Genomic DNA, 15759 nt, shown 5'->3' on the forward strand with positions numbered 1-15759 from the left:
TATCCACTGTGCCACCTAGGTGCCCCCATTTCCCTGTATTCTTAATTTTAAATAGTATCTCATAAATAAACTCCATTTTGATTATTTAGTTAAGAGGCTTCTTTATCTTTTGCTTATCAATTTGGGAGCAGTGTGGTGGAACTTTATAAACGGCCCATACTAAGTTAATAGCAGTCAGATAGCAAGCCAGTCAAAAGTCCCAGATTAAGTACCCCAGTCAGATTAGGCCCCCCAAATTAGGCTAGTCAGTAATAATATTTTTACATAGGGATGACTGGTCCTTTCTCCTTTGGAGCTGCTTCCTCGAATGATGGTTGTTGGGGCTTATAACATGTCTTACACTACTTATCATTACTACTGTGCTGTGTGAAGACCACATATCTCATGGAATGGCATTCTTGTTGTCTTTGGACACACAATAACACCATAACACTGCCAATTTTTCTGTTTGCCTTTTCAAGGAGAACCTGTGAACCACCCTATTTCACTGCTGTTTAGATTTGTTCTGGTTTCATTCATTTATTGCTACAAACCAGCTGCTCCAGTAACATCACTGAACAATGATCTCACATTTAGAGAAACAAGAGATGGACCCAAGTCTAAACTTATTCTTTTTATCCCTGTCCTGTGTTTTTCTTTTTTTGCCACAGGACAAACAAATCTCCTCAGTCATGGGATTGATATTCATTTTGTCCTGTTCTTTGCTTCACGGGTTGCCCCGTTCAAAGAATTTACCACCAATTGGCCCGCCTCCTGGTGATGACCTGACCTGTGCCAGTTGGGCTGGTTCTTGGCAAGTGGATGGACCTTTGATCTCTTGTTCAGGCTGTATTTTGAGTCTTGCCTTTAGTGTGGTAGCCTTTAGGAGCCCTTGACTTCCAAATTTCATTTACAGTAAATGTCTCAGTCACACCTCCCAGGGTAGGGCCCTTAGGCAAAAAAAAAAAGAAAAGAAAAGAAAAAAAAGAAAATGGAAATGGTGCCTTTTTTTTAAAGCCACATCTTCAAATGTTCAAAGGCCTTTTTGATTAAAAAAAGAGCCATATCTTTATCCATTCTTAGTTAATTAGCATTAGTTAAGAGACTAGAACCTTCCTGGATTGAGAGGATAAAGAGGAAGGAGTCCTGGAATTCCTAGAAGGAGAAGGGGAAAGGGACCTACTGAAGGAGCCCTTGGGCTCAAGGGCAAAGAATTTTAATTCAGACAAAATGGAGTGACATGGCATAGCCCAAATCCACTCTCAACAGTCTTTACAACAACCAGATGTGGTAGCTGTTCTTATTATTCTTATTTCCCAGTTCAGGAAACTGAGGCAAACAGGTTAAATGATTTTCCAGGGTCACATGGCTAGTGTCTGAGGCTGGATTTGAACTTGGGTCTTTATGATCTGCTTTTCATAGCATCACCAACACTGTCTTACTGTGCCTGTCTTCCCACAACCTTGCCAATGTGAACTGTTGTCAGTTTTGGTCATTTTTGCTAATTTGCAGAGTATGAGATAAAACCTCTTGTTTTCTTGGTTTGCATTTCTCTTATTATTGATTTGGAGCATTTTTCATGTGGTTGGGAATACTTGGCAGTTATTCTTTGGAAAAATCTTTGTTCATATTCTTTGGCCATTTGTTTATTTGGGAATGGCTAGTAGCCTTGTGTTTATTAAAGGTTTTTTAAAAAAATGATTTGCATATCTTGGATCCCAAGCTGTAATCAGAGAAATTTGATACCAAGTTGTTGGTTTTTTTCCCCCCATTTGACTATTTCCTTTCTTATCCTGGATGCATTTATATTATCTGTACAGAACTTGTTCAGTTTTAAGTAATCAAAGTTTTCTGTTTTAATTTTCTTATTGCCTCTATCTTTGTTTGGCTACAAAGGCATCTAGGTCGCACAATAGGTAGAGCACTGAGCTTGGAATCAAGAAGATTCATCTTCCTGAGTTCAAATCTGGCTTCAGACACTAGATGTGTGACCCTGGGCAAATCACTTCACCCTGTTTGCCTCAGTTCCTCATCTGTAAAATGAGCTGCAGAAGGAAATGGAAAACCAATCTAATATCTTTGCCAAGAAAACCCATAATGGGGTCACAGACCCCATGGAATTGGACAAGATTATAACAACTCAACAGAGATCTTTTGATCTTTTTCTCTTTTAATTTGTTTCATTGTAAGATATTTAATATCAAAGTCATGTATCCTCATAGAATATATTGTAGAGTATGGTATAAGATGATGGTCTCAGCCTAATTTCCTTCTTGACTCCTTTCCAGTTTTCTCAGCAGTTTTTAACCAAGTTGGGAATTTTATCCAAGGTTCTGCTTCCCTCTCTTTATTAAATGCCAGATTATTGAGTTCTATTGTTTCTGAATCTCCTTTGTTTATTCTGTTCCATTAATGTATTTCTTTGTTATTTTACCAATACCAGATAGTTTTGATGACTGCTACTTTATAATATAGCTTGAACTGTGTAAGTGCTGTTCCATGTCCTTACTTCTTTTCATTGTTTCCCTTTTTATTATGATTTTATTCAGCTGTTTAAAATGTCCCCTTCACAATTTGATCAGTAAGGGAACTAATTTTTTATCCTTTTTTTCACATATGATTTTATACTATTACAATTCCAATAACTCTGAAGCCTCTTCTTCAGGGTTTGAAGGAAGAAGCTTATGTATGCAAAAGTTCAAACCTCCCCTTCTCTGATAAGAGATGCCAAGGATAAAACTGCTGCTAAAGCATAGCATAGCATGGCACATGCTTTGTTGGGTCACTTAATTTATCAGCACTGCTGGGTGAGTAGAGACACACATGGGTGAACAGAATGGAATGCACTGTGTATCCACCCCCTTTCCTTAAAGAGAAGTAAATCACAAGCTTCTCTCCATCCTCATCTCTAACTGGTTTTTCTTGCCCAGGGCTTCCAGTTCTGAGAGAAGATGTGTTCTCTTATTTTGAGCCAAGGGAAGCACCATGGATGCTGGAGCAAGAAGGCCTAAGGTGTTGCTGTGCAGGTGTGTGAGGCGAAAGCAGGTATGGAGACTCGTCATCACAAGAGGCTTGTAAAAAAAATTAACTAGCTAATCTAATCTTGAAAAATTGTATAATTGGATTTATGAAAAATTATGATTACATGAAAAATTATAATCTTAGAGAAATTATAATTGGGCCATAAATCCTGCCACAGTCGCCATTCAAATGTGGAATATTTTTGATGACCAGGGCTAATTTTGGGGGCTAAAGCTGACTGGAGGACTAATCTATCTGAGTGACTAATCTGGGGACTTTTGACTAACTGGCTATCTAACTGCTATTAACTTAGCATGGGCCGTTTATAAAGTTCCACCACACTGCTCCACTCCCAAATTGATAAGCAAAATATTAAGAAACCTCTTAACTACATAATCATAGCAGAGTTTATTTATGAGATACTATTTAAAATTAAGAATACAGGGAAATAAAATGTACAACCTGACTGTGTTCTGTTCCGGTGCTTCCACCTGCTGCCCCTGGAACTTTTTTTTAATACAATAAGGGCCTTAGCCACCTCTTGCCTCAGGGTGTGTTCCACTTTCACTACTCAGGTCCTTTATTCTAACTCCAAGCCCCTTTCACTTTGTAAATCCCCCTTCGTCTAACTTTCCTCTCCTTACTGCCACCGCTGAACCCCTGTGTTTCTCTCTCACAGACCTCTTCTTCTGTTCTCCTAGTGCTCCAGTCTTTCTGCTCTCTTAATCTTGTCAGCCTCCCTCAGTCTTGTCTGCCGGTATCCTAATCTTGTCCTTCAGCCTCCCTTTTCTCTGTTCCCATTCCTTCTCTTAATCTTGTCCGCTGGCCTTTCCTCCTTGCTCCTAGTCCTTTAGCCTTCTCCTGTGTCCTTGTAGTCCCCCTCTGTCTAACTCTCAGGTCTCTATATATCTTTTCTTCTCTCCACTCAAATCTTGGGGCTTCCTGCACCCCCACAGACCAAGCTAATCTGCCAGCAAGGGCTGTGGCTGGTGGGGGTGGGGGTGCGCTCAAGCCTCACATACCTCAGCACAGGCTATGCCAGAGCCCAGCCTGGACGAGCCCAGGATCTCTCAGATAGCTCCGCTCAGGGTGGAGGGAGCTAGTGCTCCCTCCCCCAGCTGTCTGACCTGGCCTCTTGTACAGCCCATGGGGCTTTTGGGCTCAGCTAAAGCAGAGGGGGAGGGGCACCAGCCCCTCCCACACAGAAGAGACCCTGAGGGCCTAAGGCTTTCTAATCTCAGCCTAAAGGTAGGGTCCCCAAATGAAAATAAATTTCCACAGGCTTCAATGTGTTGTGGTGAAGTAAGGGCTCGATTTAGGGGCAGGAAGACCTGCCTTGGATTTCTTTGTCAGACATTTTTAGCTGTGGCTTCCTGGGCCAGTCCTTAAAGTGAGGGTGTTGGACTCCAAGGCCTTTCAGCTCCCTTCTAGGGATCAATCTATGATCCTATAAGTTATTGCTTGGAATTTGGGGGCATGGAATTCTACTGAAAGTGTGAAAAGGAGTTAGGCTATCCAATATGAGCTTGGTCCTTCTTCAGGGGCAGCTTGGTGGTATAGTGGATAGAGCACTGGACCTGGAATCAAGAGGACCTGAGATCAAAACACCTCAGACACTTATTGGCTATGTAACCCTGGGCAAGTCACTTAACCCTCATTGCCCCACAAAAAAGCAAAAACAAAAACAAAAACAAAAAAAGAAGGAAAGGAGTCCTGTACCACTGGAGTATAGAAGATATGGGGGGAAATAGGGTGAAAGCAGCCTGGAAAAGTAGCGGAGGGGTAGGTGATGAAGTGCCCTAACAGCTCCAGAGGGTTTTATGCTTGATCCTTTTGCTGAGGAGCCACTGGAGGTTGTTGAGAAGGTGGTGATGGGTCAGGCAAGAACCTTAGGAAGATGAACTTGACAACTGGATGGAGGATCAACTGGCCTGGGGGTAGATGAAGCAGCTGCACCAACCAGCAGACTCTTGTAATATTTCAGGTGTGAGGTGAGTGGGGCCTGAAACAAGACAGTGATAGTGTTGAGAGAGATGTCACAAAGGTGTAATCTACAGGGCTTTGCAACAGGTTGAATATAGGGGTCAGGAGTATGAATATGAGAGTCACTGAGGCGTACATTTGTGAGCACGTACTCCTAGGAGGATGCCTCAGATAGCATTAAGGGAGTACAAAGAAGGCAGGGTTGGGGGAAAAAGGATGAGTTTGGTTTTGGAAACAGTAGAAGGGGAACCAGCAGAGAGTAATGCCACTAAAACCTAGAGAAGGCAGTATCCAGAAAAGGGGGAGATGTCAAGGAGGCTGAGGATTAAGAAATGGTCACTGAATTAAGCGATTTTGAGATGCTTGGTAATTTTAGAGAAAATATTCAGTTGAACGATGCAGTTGAGAGCTAGACTGCATTTGACAAGTAGGAGAGAGACCAGAGAGCAGGGATAGAAGCAGAGGCTGGGCCTGGTGTCAGCACTGGGCCGAGTCAGTCAGTCAGTCAGTCAGTCAGTCAGTCAGTCAGTCAGTCAGTCAGTCAGTCAGTCAGTCAGTCAGTCAAGATTGATTAAGCACCATCTATGTTCTAGGCCCTGTGCTGAGCCCTGAGGGGACACAGTAAAGCAAAAGAAAGCCCTGTCATCAAGGAGTTCACCTTCTAGTCAACAAACACATAGATGACAGTATAAAAACACTAGCTATCACTTATGCGGCCTCCCTGGGGCCGCACACTTTATCAATATTATCTATTATTATTAAGGACATTTTACAGATGAAAACACTGAGGTAAGCAGAGGTCCTTGCCCAGGGCCACAGGGCTGGTGAGTTTCTCAGTTGGAGACAAGGGCTTAGCATTCTGTCCATTCCATCACCAGCTATGATTCTGATTTTTAAACCAGAATAACCTGAAAATGGCCATGAATGTATGAAGTGGAAAGTTGGAGAAGAACTGCAATGTTTTGCTAAAGGACTGGAATTCATTTTTTTGTTTTTAGATCCTTAAGCAGTCAATAAAATGAATGGCTGGTTGCCATAGAAGATTTATTTTCCTATTGACTCATGACAAGTAGTATGTTACATGATAAAAGTACTTGGTTAATTGCATGTATTGCTTTGATTTTTTAAAAAACAATGTTTAGGGGGCAGCTAGGTAGTGCAGTGGATAAAGCACTGGTCTTCGATTCAGGAGGACCTGAGGTCAAATCCAGCCTCAGACACTTGACACTTACTAGCTGTGTGACCCTGGGCAAGTCACTTAACCCTCATTGCCTTGCCCCAAACAAAACAAATAAAAACAATGTTTATTTCTTTTTTTTTTTAATTTGATAGTATTTATTTATCATTTTGGAATACAAACAGGATCTTTTAACTTGAGATGTTCAGTTAACCTGTTCAGTCATTCTGATCATCATCCCAATCCTTTTTTCCTGTTGGAGGTTTTGGACCACCAGCTGGTCTTGCCATGATTATCTGATCAACTCTGAGTATAGTAACTGCAGCATTAGTAGCCAACTTGATAGCCCAGTATTTTCCAAGATAAGTATCTAGATTGCCAGCTTCCAACATATCCTTTACTGCAGCAGTTTCAGCCTCAATATCTAATCCCACATTTTTGTTTCCTTCTTGATGTACTGCATAAAGTTTTGAGATCACTTCATTAGCTTTAACTCCAGAATTTTCTGCCAATGCTCAGGGAATAGCTTCAAATGCTTCTGCAAATTTCTTGATGGCATATTGTTCGAGTCCAGGACATGTCTCTCTGTAAGATGTGATCTGTTTGGCCAGTTCAATTTCTGTTGCTCCACCTCCAGGCACAAGACGCTTATCCCTTGTGAGAACTTTGAAAGTATTAATACCATCATCTACTGCCCTTTCTATGTCATCCATTAGATTATCTGTAGAACCCCAAAGTACTATAGTAGAAATGGCACCATCTTCCTTTTCATGCTTAAAACCAACCACTTGTGTGTCTCCAACCTCTGATAAATAAACACTGTCACAATGGCCCATTTCTTCAAGTACAGGGTGAGTCAGTCTAGGAAGGGCAATAGTATCAACAGTTTTACACAGTCTTTGGAGATCCCATTTTGAATTCAACCTGACCAACATTATATTGTATTTGTTAGCATAATGAAGAGCCATATCTGCAGCTTTTCCACCTGTTACTATTACATTTGCACCAGAATCAGCAATAGCCTTAACTTGTGAATCCATAAGATTTTCTTCTCCTTTGCTAAAATTCATTAGTTCTTCTGCAGTCTTTATCAGTACTGTTCCCTTGGTTTCAGTTATCATGCCATCAAAAGGACAAGAATACACCGCTATTTTAGCGTCTTTCACTGAAGTGACATCACCTTTGGTTTCTTTCTTAAAAACCATACCATGCAATACTGAAGAGGAATAGATGCCAGAGCCCAGAATTTTACACACTCTGATATTATCAACATTGAAGTGACCCGAATCAGGAAAAATAGATACACATGCCTGGGAAATAAGCTTTGCCAAAAAGACTTCATTTCCATACTGCTTGCTCATAATGGAGGTCTGAAGCAGAGCTGATACTTCATCAATGTCTCTAAGATTTTTTGCAGAACAACATACCAAAATCAGGAAGAATTTCATGGGCTTTTCTGCAAGCTATTTCATAACCTTCTATGACCTCTGAAACAGACAGGCCGATTCTCAGGAGCTCTTCAGCTAACTCTAGAAGGGCTCCAGCAAACACAAGGACAAAATTTGTGCCATCCCCAACCTCTTGCTCTTGCATGTGAGAAGCCATTACAATCATTTTCGCAGCAGGATGCTGTACTTCTAGCTCTCTTAAAATGGTAGCTGCATCATTTGTGACAAACAGCTTCTCCAGATGATTGATAACCATTTTGTTCATTCCATTTGGTCCATATGCTGTATGGGTAGACTGGGCAAGCTCCTTACATGTTTGTATATTCCTATACACAGCTTCCTCTAATCCTGAATAATGTTTAGCTCCTTCTTTCAGCATCTGGGTGAAGCCCGGAGCCTTGGGAACATGGAGCACCATAGCTAGATGGTAACTATCAATGTTTATTTCTAAAACAACCTTCAGACAGAACTTTCTTTTTCCTACCACTGGCGAACCAGTTACATTCTCACTGAAACTCTACTGAGTGACTAACGTCTGTTCCTATCCAAGTCCATTGAGAAGCTGCCAGGTAGAGTGGTATAAGTTCAAATTGGAAAACAACCTAAGCACTGCAGTGAGTGGCAGGGCTACATTTGTTTTTGCAGAGCAGGTGTGGTGGCCCAGGATGGCTGTATAAAGCTCTCTACTGTGCATGCTGAGTGGCCCTGGCTGTTTTCTAAGACGTTGCCATCTCTGCTGAGTGACTGGTAACCTATGGAGCATCTTGATTTGGTGATGCCAGCTTTCCAGAGGTGTGATTACAAGATAACCCAGGTATGAGAGAACTACTCTGATGTAGTGATAGATAGTCCCTGAGGGTCTGTGCATGCCTGGGGCCATCTGCACATGAATGTCCAACCTTGCTGGAAGTTTGGAAACAAGTTGATGTCAAGTTGAAAAACTGAAGAATATGTTACCCTTAGTCAGAAGCAGCTGAAAGTTTGATGTCATTCAGCATGAATCCCCCAAACATTATGTTATGGATCATGACAGTATAGGATTCTTGCCAAAAGAAACCTATTATGGTTGTAACATGTTCATGTTTGTCGTCCACAAGGAAAAACAAACCTGAGCCATTCTTTATTGCTTACGGTGACATGAACAAATGTTTAGTTTAGATCCCTTGGATTCTTTGTCTTGAACCTCCAGGGGGTTTGTGAACTAGCAAATGGGATGGGTGGAGGCTGTAAGAGGATACTATTGCTTTCTTTTTTTAATCATAAAATTATTGTATTATTTTCTAGTGTGGTAAAAATTATTTGTGGTAAAGAGCAATATTGGAAGTTTTAGCTGAATCATTTGAAAGATTGCGCATGCTACTGAAGCGGCTTTTGAAGGACCTCCCCTTTTGGGGAGGAACACGTGAGGAACTTCCAAGACACCAACTTAAAAGTGAGGGTGGGAATGGAAGTTCTCGCTCTCTGGCTGTTAAACTTAGCTGTGGTGTCACTCTGGTGAGAGGAGTTTGGAAACACGTGGTTGGTGTTCGGTCTTGGGTGTGCTGGTTCTTGGCCTGGTGGGCAGTTTGGGATTCTGTGAGTTTTATAAAGTAAAATCCTAAATTCCTTTAAACCAGCTTAATTTCTGGGATCACATAGACTAAGCTTAGATCTAAGACTATTCACCTGTATTTCTACTTCCTTATTTCCCTAATTGGTTTCACCTTTGTTGTCTAATTAATTCCCAAGCAATAACAGCTTATCCCTCACAGATTAAAGCTCAGAGGCTCCTTTTCTTATTGGCCTGGGAGATATATATATAAAAGGGAAAGTTTAAAGGGGGAGATTAATGCTCTGTATATCCAGTTTTGAATCTCACACTAGTTATATGGAGAGATAGTTTTCAACATTTGTTTCTATAATATTTCACTATTACTTTCTTACCAAAGATGATAGACTCAAGTTCCTCCAGGGGAAACATTTTCAAACATTGGAAAATGCACACATTTTAAAAATTGTGTTTATTACAAAGATATTATGTTTATTTTAGTAAATCCAAGGCATTTATTTGAACCTTTTTTTTTGCGGGACAATGAGGATTAAGTGACTTGCCCAGGGTCACACAGCTAGTAAGTGTCAAGTGTCAGAGGCCGGATTTGAACTCAGGTCCTCCTGAATCCAGAGCCAGTGCTTTATTCACTGTGCCACCTAGCTGTCCCAAAGCCAAGGCATTTAAAAATAAATCTTTACAAAGAAACAAGTAATGACTCTCCCAACAAGGTAATGTGGTAAAATATGAAAGTTTTTAACAGTCGGTTAGGATAACTGAAAGACGCCAGTTTTTCAAGGACCACCCTTTTGGGGAGGAGATGAACAGTCCGCCTGCTGCGCATGTCAGACTGCCTGCCAGGTACAGTCCGCCTGCTGCGCATGTCAGACTGCCTGCCGGGTTTTTTGACTTCCGGGGTGGAGAGAACGAGAGTAGGCCGTTTTGCCTGCTTGGTGGGACTCCTGACGGCGCGGCACAGACTCTCTCTCCAAAGGTGGCCTTGTCGGTTTGGTGAGTTTTTATAAGGAATATAGACTAAGCTTAGACTTAAGACGATTTGTATTGTGTTTCTACTTTCCTATCCTTCTAATCAACATCACCTTGTGACTATCATAACTATAAATAAAAAGGTCTATCTAGAAAACCAAAAGCTGCTTCCATTTACTAGTTTGGGAGATAAATTAAGGGAAAGGTTAAGTAGGGGAGATTTATGATCTAATATCCAATTTTAAATCTCACAGTAATGAGCCAAAACCAAAGCTTTCATGTCTCAGGGGAATGAAGAAACCAGTGTTGGTCTTCATCCTTTGATCTCAGATACTACAACAGAAAAATAGGACTAGGAGCAGTCACCAGGGAAATGATATTATGTATACAGATAGTATAGATCATGGGATCATGTGAATATTTACTATATGTGCATAAATGGCCCAGCATCTATGAAGAAAGGACTGAAAGGGCAGGCAGTGGCAAGGAAAGCTTCCCATCTCAGCTGCTGGGATTTGGGTCAAGTCTCTGTACAAGCTCACAGCCTGGGTTCAGAATGGAATGAGTATGCTGGGCCTGCCTGGGTCCCAGGTGTGTTGTGAGGATCCAGTGGTATTGTCCATGAAGCTCTTCGTCAATTCAATCATTCTTGGGATGTGAGCTAATGGTGTTTTCAAAGGATTGAAATACTCATAAGGTGTCTTTCCAGTATGAATCATGCTAGCTTGATGGGGACTAGAGAGAAAACTTGTGACCCTGAGCAAGTTACTCAATGCTGTTTGCCTCAATTTCTCCTCTGTAAAATGAGCTGGAAAAGTAAATGGTAAATCAGTTCAGTATCTTTGCCAAGAAAACTCCAGATGGGGTCATGAAGAATCAGATGTGACCAAGACAACTGAAAAACAACACCACAAGCAACATATAGACTCAATGTGGGAAGGCCTTTGGCCAGAGATCATCTCTTACTTTCTATCAGAGGATTCATACTGGAAGGAAGTCTTAGGAATGTGCTCAATGGAGACATTAGCTTTCTCTGGCCCTTGATGTTTAAAGACTTTTCTCTTTGCCTCGGGACATTGAATGTAATTCAATTTACATTCTGCCAATGAAGGGAAGGGAATATAATGATATATATGTGTGTGTGTATATTTTATTACTTGTTTCTTTCAGAGGGAGAGATCAGACTTAAAGAGAAAGAGACTCCTGAAGAACGAAGTTTTTCTGTGCAAGAAACTCACAAGCAGAGATTCATGAGTGATGGTCCGTGTGACTTCACTTAGAGAGAAATATGTGCTATACATCAGAGAATCCACACTGGAGAGAAACCTTATGAATGTAGTCAATGTGGAAAAGGTCTTTTCTTCTGTACTTTTTTTTTTTTTTGGTGAGGCAATTGGGGTTAAGTGACTTGCCTAGGGTCACACAGCTAGTAATTGTTAAGTGTCTGAGGCCAGATTTGAACTCAGGTCCTTCTGAATCCAGGGCCGGTACTCTATCCACTGTGCCACCTAGCTGCCCCCGAAAAGGTCTTTTCTTAAAGTACATCAGACAGTTCACACTGGGGAGAAAGATTATGAATGTAATGAGTGTGGAAAGACTTTCAAATATAAGAAGAGTATTGTAGAACATCAGAGAATCCACACTGGAGAGAAATGTTATGAATGTAATAAGTGTGATAAAACCTTCCAACAACAATCATCCCTTCTTTATCATCAGAGAATTCACAGGAAATAGGAATCTTATCACTGTAATGAATGATGAAAGACATTTAAATGGACCACAAAGCTTTTTGGACAGAAGAAAATTAACTCTGGGTACAAACTGTATATGAAATCTTATGAATGTGGTTAATGGGGATATGGCTTTCTTTGGAAGATGGAGATGGAGATGTTGATTGGCTAAATTTTGTATTTTCCTGTAATATAATGGTGAAATAAATGAAAATAATTCATGCCAACTCACCAAGTTGCAAAACAGCAAGAGGAAGCAATAAAGTTGTTCATAAACTGCAGGATTGTATAAAAAGAGACATCTGGATATTCTCAAAATTAGAATGTCTTCAGAATAAGGAAATGGAGTTGCAATCAATGTCAACTGGGAAGCAGTGTTTGGTGAAGGAAAGATATCAGAGTTGTTTGACCAAGAGTATAAAAATTGGGGCAATTTTGAGTATTTTGTAGTCTTCTGCAGGTCCCTTACATTCATGCTAAAGAAACTTCTCATTAACTCGATCAAGTTTCTGCTTCTTACTTTTTGTGATCATGGTAATGAAGAAGGGATTCATTCCCCTTATGAACTTGAGGCAGAGCAAAGCCATTCTTTAAAAAAGCAGCCTTCCATATCATGGGAATCAATGAAAAAAATACAAAAGAAGGTAGTCTAGCAGGACCAGATCTCAAACTGTATTATAAAGCATTAATTATCAAAGTAATCTAGTACTGGCTAGGAAATAGAGAGGTAGACCAGTGCAATAGAATAGATAGAAATTGGGGGCAGCTAGGTGGCACAGGGGATAAAGCACTGGCCCTGGATTCAGGAGTACCTGAGTTTGAATATGGCCTCAGATACTTGACATTTACTAGCTGTGTGACCCTGGGCAAGTCACTTAACCCTCATTGCCCTGAAAAAAAAGAAATTAGATGGGGATGCCTATCTCTGTCCTAAGTTTTAGGTAAATTAGCTGTGGTTTCTAATATAGTGTTACTTAGAAATTAGAGGCTATAGCACCAGTTTTGGGCATTAAGCATTTATTAAAGCATATTAAATATTAGTAAAGAGAGAGCACATGACTCTGATAGTTCAGAAGCTGCTGTGGAAGAAAGATTCAAGGAGGCTAAGCTTGGCCGAGAGATACAAAACCTAGGCCAAGCAACAACCACTCTAAAAAATTTGAATATACCAAATTGAAGCCACGAGGAAATAACAAATACTAAAACTTAGAAATTAGAGGCTACAGCACCAGTTTTGGGAATTAAGCACTTATTAAAGCATATTAAATATTAGTAAAGAGAGAGCACATGGGTCTGAAAGTTCAGAAGGCCTTCATACCTAGGATAGAGGGGAGAGAGAATGAACTGCATCCTTCCTCCTTCTGCATCCCAGGCCAAGAGAGCATATGTTCCCTGTGGTCTGGAGGAGAGGTGGCCCTTACATACTGCTTCAAGCTAATTGACACCTGCCTTTCAGGGTTTCTTGTGAGGATCAAGGGAGGTATTGGTAAGATGCTTAGCTCAGTTCCTGTCACTTAGTAGGTGCTTCATAATAAATGCTGCTTTTTTCCTTCAGTCAGTCTTGAAATTAGATTGACCATTTACCTGATGACTATCAAAGGCAGCAAGTTCCCCAGTGAGCTCACCAGCCTTTGTGAAAGCTTCCAAGAAAAATATGAATTGGTCCCAGGACATTAGAAGGGCTCAAAAAAGACTTTGAAAATAAAGTAAGAGAGGTAGAGGAAAAAATACAAAGAGAAATGAAAGTGATGTAAGAAAATTATGAAAAAAAGTCAACAGCTTGGTAAAGGGGACCAAAAAAATACTGAAGAAAATAATACCTTAAAAAACAGACTGGGCCAAATGGCAAGAGGTACAAAAAACCAACAAGGAAAAGAATGCCTTGAAAAGCCAAATTGGTCAAACGGAAAAGGAGGTACAAAAACTCTCTGAAGAAAATAATTCCTTAAAAATTAGGATTGAAGGGCAGCTAGGTGATGCAGTGGATAAAGCACCAGCCCTGGGTTCAGGAGGACCTGAGTTCAAATCCAGCCTCAGACACTTGTCACATACCAGCTGTGTGACCCTGGGCAAGTCACTTAACCCTCATTGTTCTGCCCCCCTCCCCCCAAAAAGATTAGGATTGAGATAATGACTTTATGAGAAATCAAGAAACAATAAAGCAAAAACAAAAGAATGGAAAAATAGAAGGCAATGTGAAATATTTATTTTCATTTTTATTTATTTATTTTTTTTTTGGTGAGGCAATTGGGGTTAAGTGACTTGCCTAGGGTCACACAGCTGGTAAGTGTAAAGTGTCTGAGGCTGGATTTGAACTCAGGTCCTCCTGAATCCAGGGCCGTTGCTCTATCCACTGCGCCACCTAGCTGCCCCAGCAATGTGAAATATCGCATTGTAAAAAATGACTTGGAAAATAGATCCAGGAAAGATAATCTGAAAATTATTGGACTACCTGAAAGGCATTATTAAAAAAGAGCGTAGACATCATCTTCCAAGGAATTGTCAGGGAAAATTGCCCTGATATTCTAGAACCAGAAGGTAAAATAGAAATCAAAAGAATCCATCAATCACCTCCTGAACAAGATCGTAAAATGAAAACTCCCAGGAATATTATAGTCAAATTCCAGAGCTCCCAGGTCAAGGAGAAAATATTGTAAGCAGCCACAAAGAAACAATTCAAGTATTGTGGAGCCATCGTCAGGATAACACCAGATTTAGTAGCTTCTACATTAAAGGATCATAGGGCTTGGAATATGATATTCCAGAGGGCAAAGGAACTGGGATTACAACCAAGAATCACCTACCCAGCAAAACTGAGTATAATCCTTCAGGGGAAAAATGGAATTCAATAAAAGAGAGGACTTTCAGGCATTCTTGATGAAAAGACCTGAGCTGGATAGAAATTTTGACTTTCAAATAGAAGACTCTAGAGAAGCATAAGAAGGTAAACAGGAAAAATAAATCATAAAGTATATTAAAAGATTGAACTGTTTACATTCCTACGTGGGAAGATGATACTTGTAACTCATAAGAACTTTCTCATTGTTAGGGTAGCTGGCTGGAGTGTATTTAGACAGAGGACACAGATGTGAGTTGAATATGAAGGGATGATATCTTTAAAAAAATAAAATTGGGGGTGAGAGAGGAATGCACTGGGAGAAAGGGACAGGGAGAGGTGGAATGGGGTAAAGCATCTCATATAAAAGAAGCAAGAAAAACCCTATCCAGTGGAGGGGAAGATGGGAGAGGTATGGGGGAGTGAGTGAACCTTACTCTTATCAGAATTGTCTCAAAGAGAAAATAACATACATACTCAATAGGTCATAGTAATCTATCTTACCCTACAGTAAAGTAGGAGGGGAGGGGGATAAGGTGGGGGGAGGTGATAGAAGGGAGTACAAATTGGGGGAGGGGGCAGTCAAAAGCAAAACACTTTTGAAGAGGGAAAGGGTTCTGAAGGTGTTCTCAAGGTGTGATTACAATACAGTTAACTTGAAGTAGGCTAATCAGCAGTTAATCACTCTCACTTGATTCAATCAGTCTAGATTAATCTCCAGGTGGGTGTTTGAGTATCTGCTAAATCTCATTATTTCATCACAACACCAAGCCCTTGTACCCTCCATCTCCCATGCTTCTGTGACACTATCTCATCCTCTGTCAGCCCTTTCTTTGAATTTTTGAAACAAAACATGCATTTCCATAACACAGGAGAAAAAAGGATGTTTGTACATGAGACTGCAAACCTATTATGTACAGCTTGCTATTTCTTTTAAATACATAATAAAGTTATCATGTCAATTTCTTTTTTCCCTTTTATTTTCCCTTCCATCCCCCACATCCAACTGAGAGAGGGCTACCATTAGATACAAACACATATACCTATGCAAAATTGATATGTCTATTGAT

At 40.5% G+C, this 15759-nt stretch overlaps 1 protein-coding gene across 1 annotated transcript; it reads right to left on the minus strand.

Annotated features, from left to right (window-relative positions):
• Positions 1–6316: 6316 nt before the first annotated feature.
• On the minus strand, positions 6317–8032 carry LOC122749162 (T-complex protein 1 subunit theta-like). Its single transcript, XM_043995372.1, is given in 2 exon segments — positions 6317–7590; positions 7592–8032. Coding segments are annotated over 2 exon segments (1647 nt in total). The 5' UTR covers positions 8027–8032; the 3' UTR covers positions 6317–6378.
• Positions 8033–15759: the final 7727 nt, after the last annotated feature.

The sequence above is a fragment of the Dromiciops gliroides genome, chromosome 3 (genome assembly GCF_019393635.1).
Source record: "Dromiciops gliroides isolate mDroGli1 chromosome 3, mDroGli1.pri, whole genome shotgun sequence".
Lineage (NCBI taxonomy): Eukaryota > Metazoa > Chordata > Mammalia > Microbiotheria > Microbiotheriidae > Dromiciops > Dromiciops gliroides.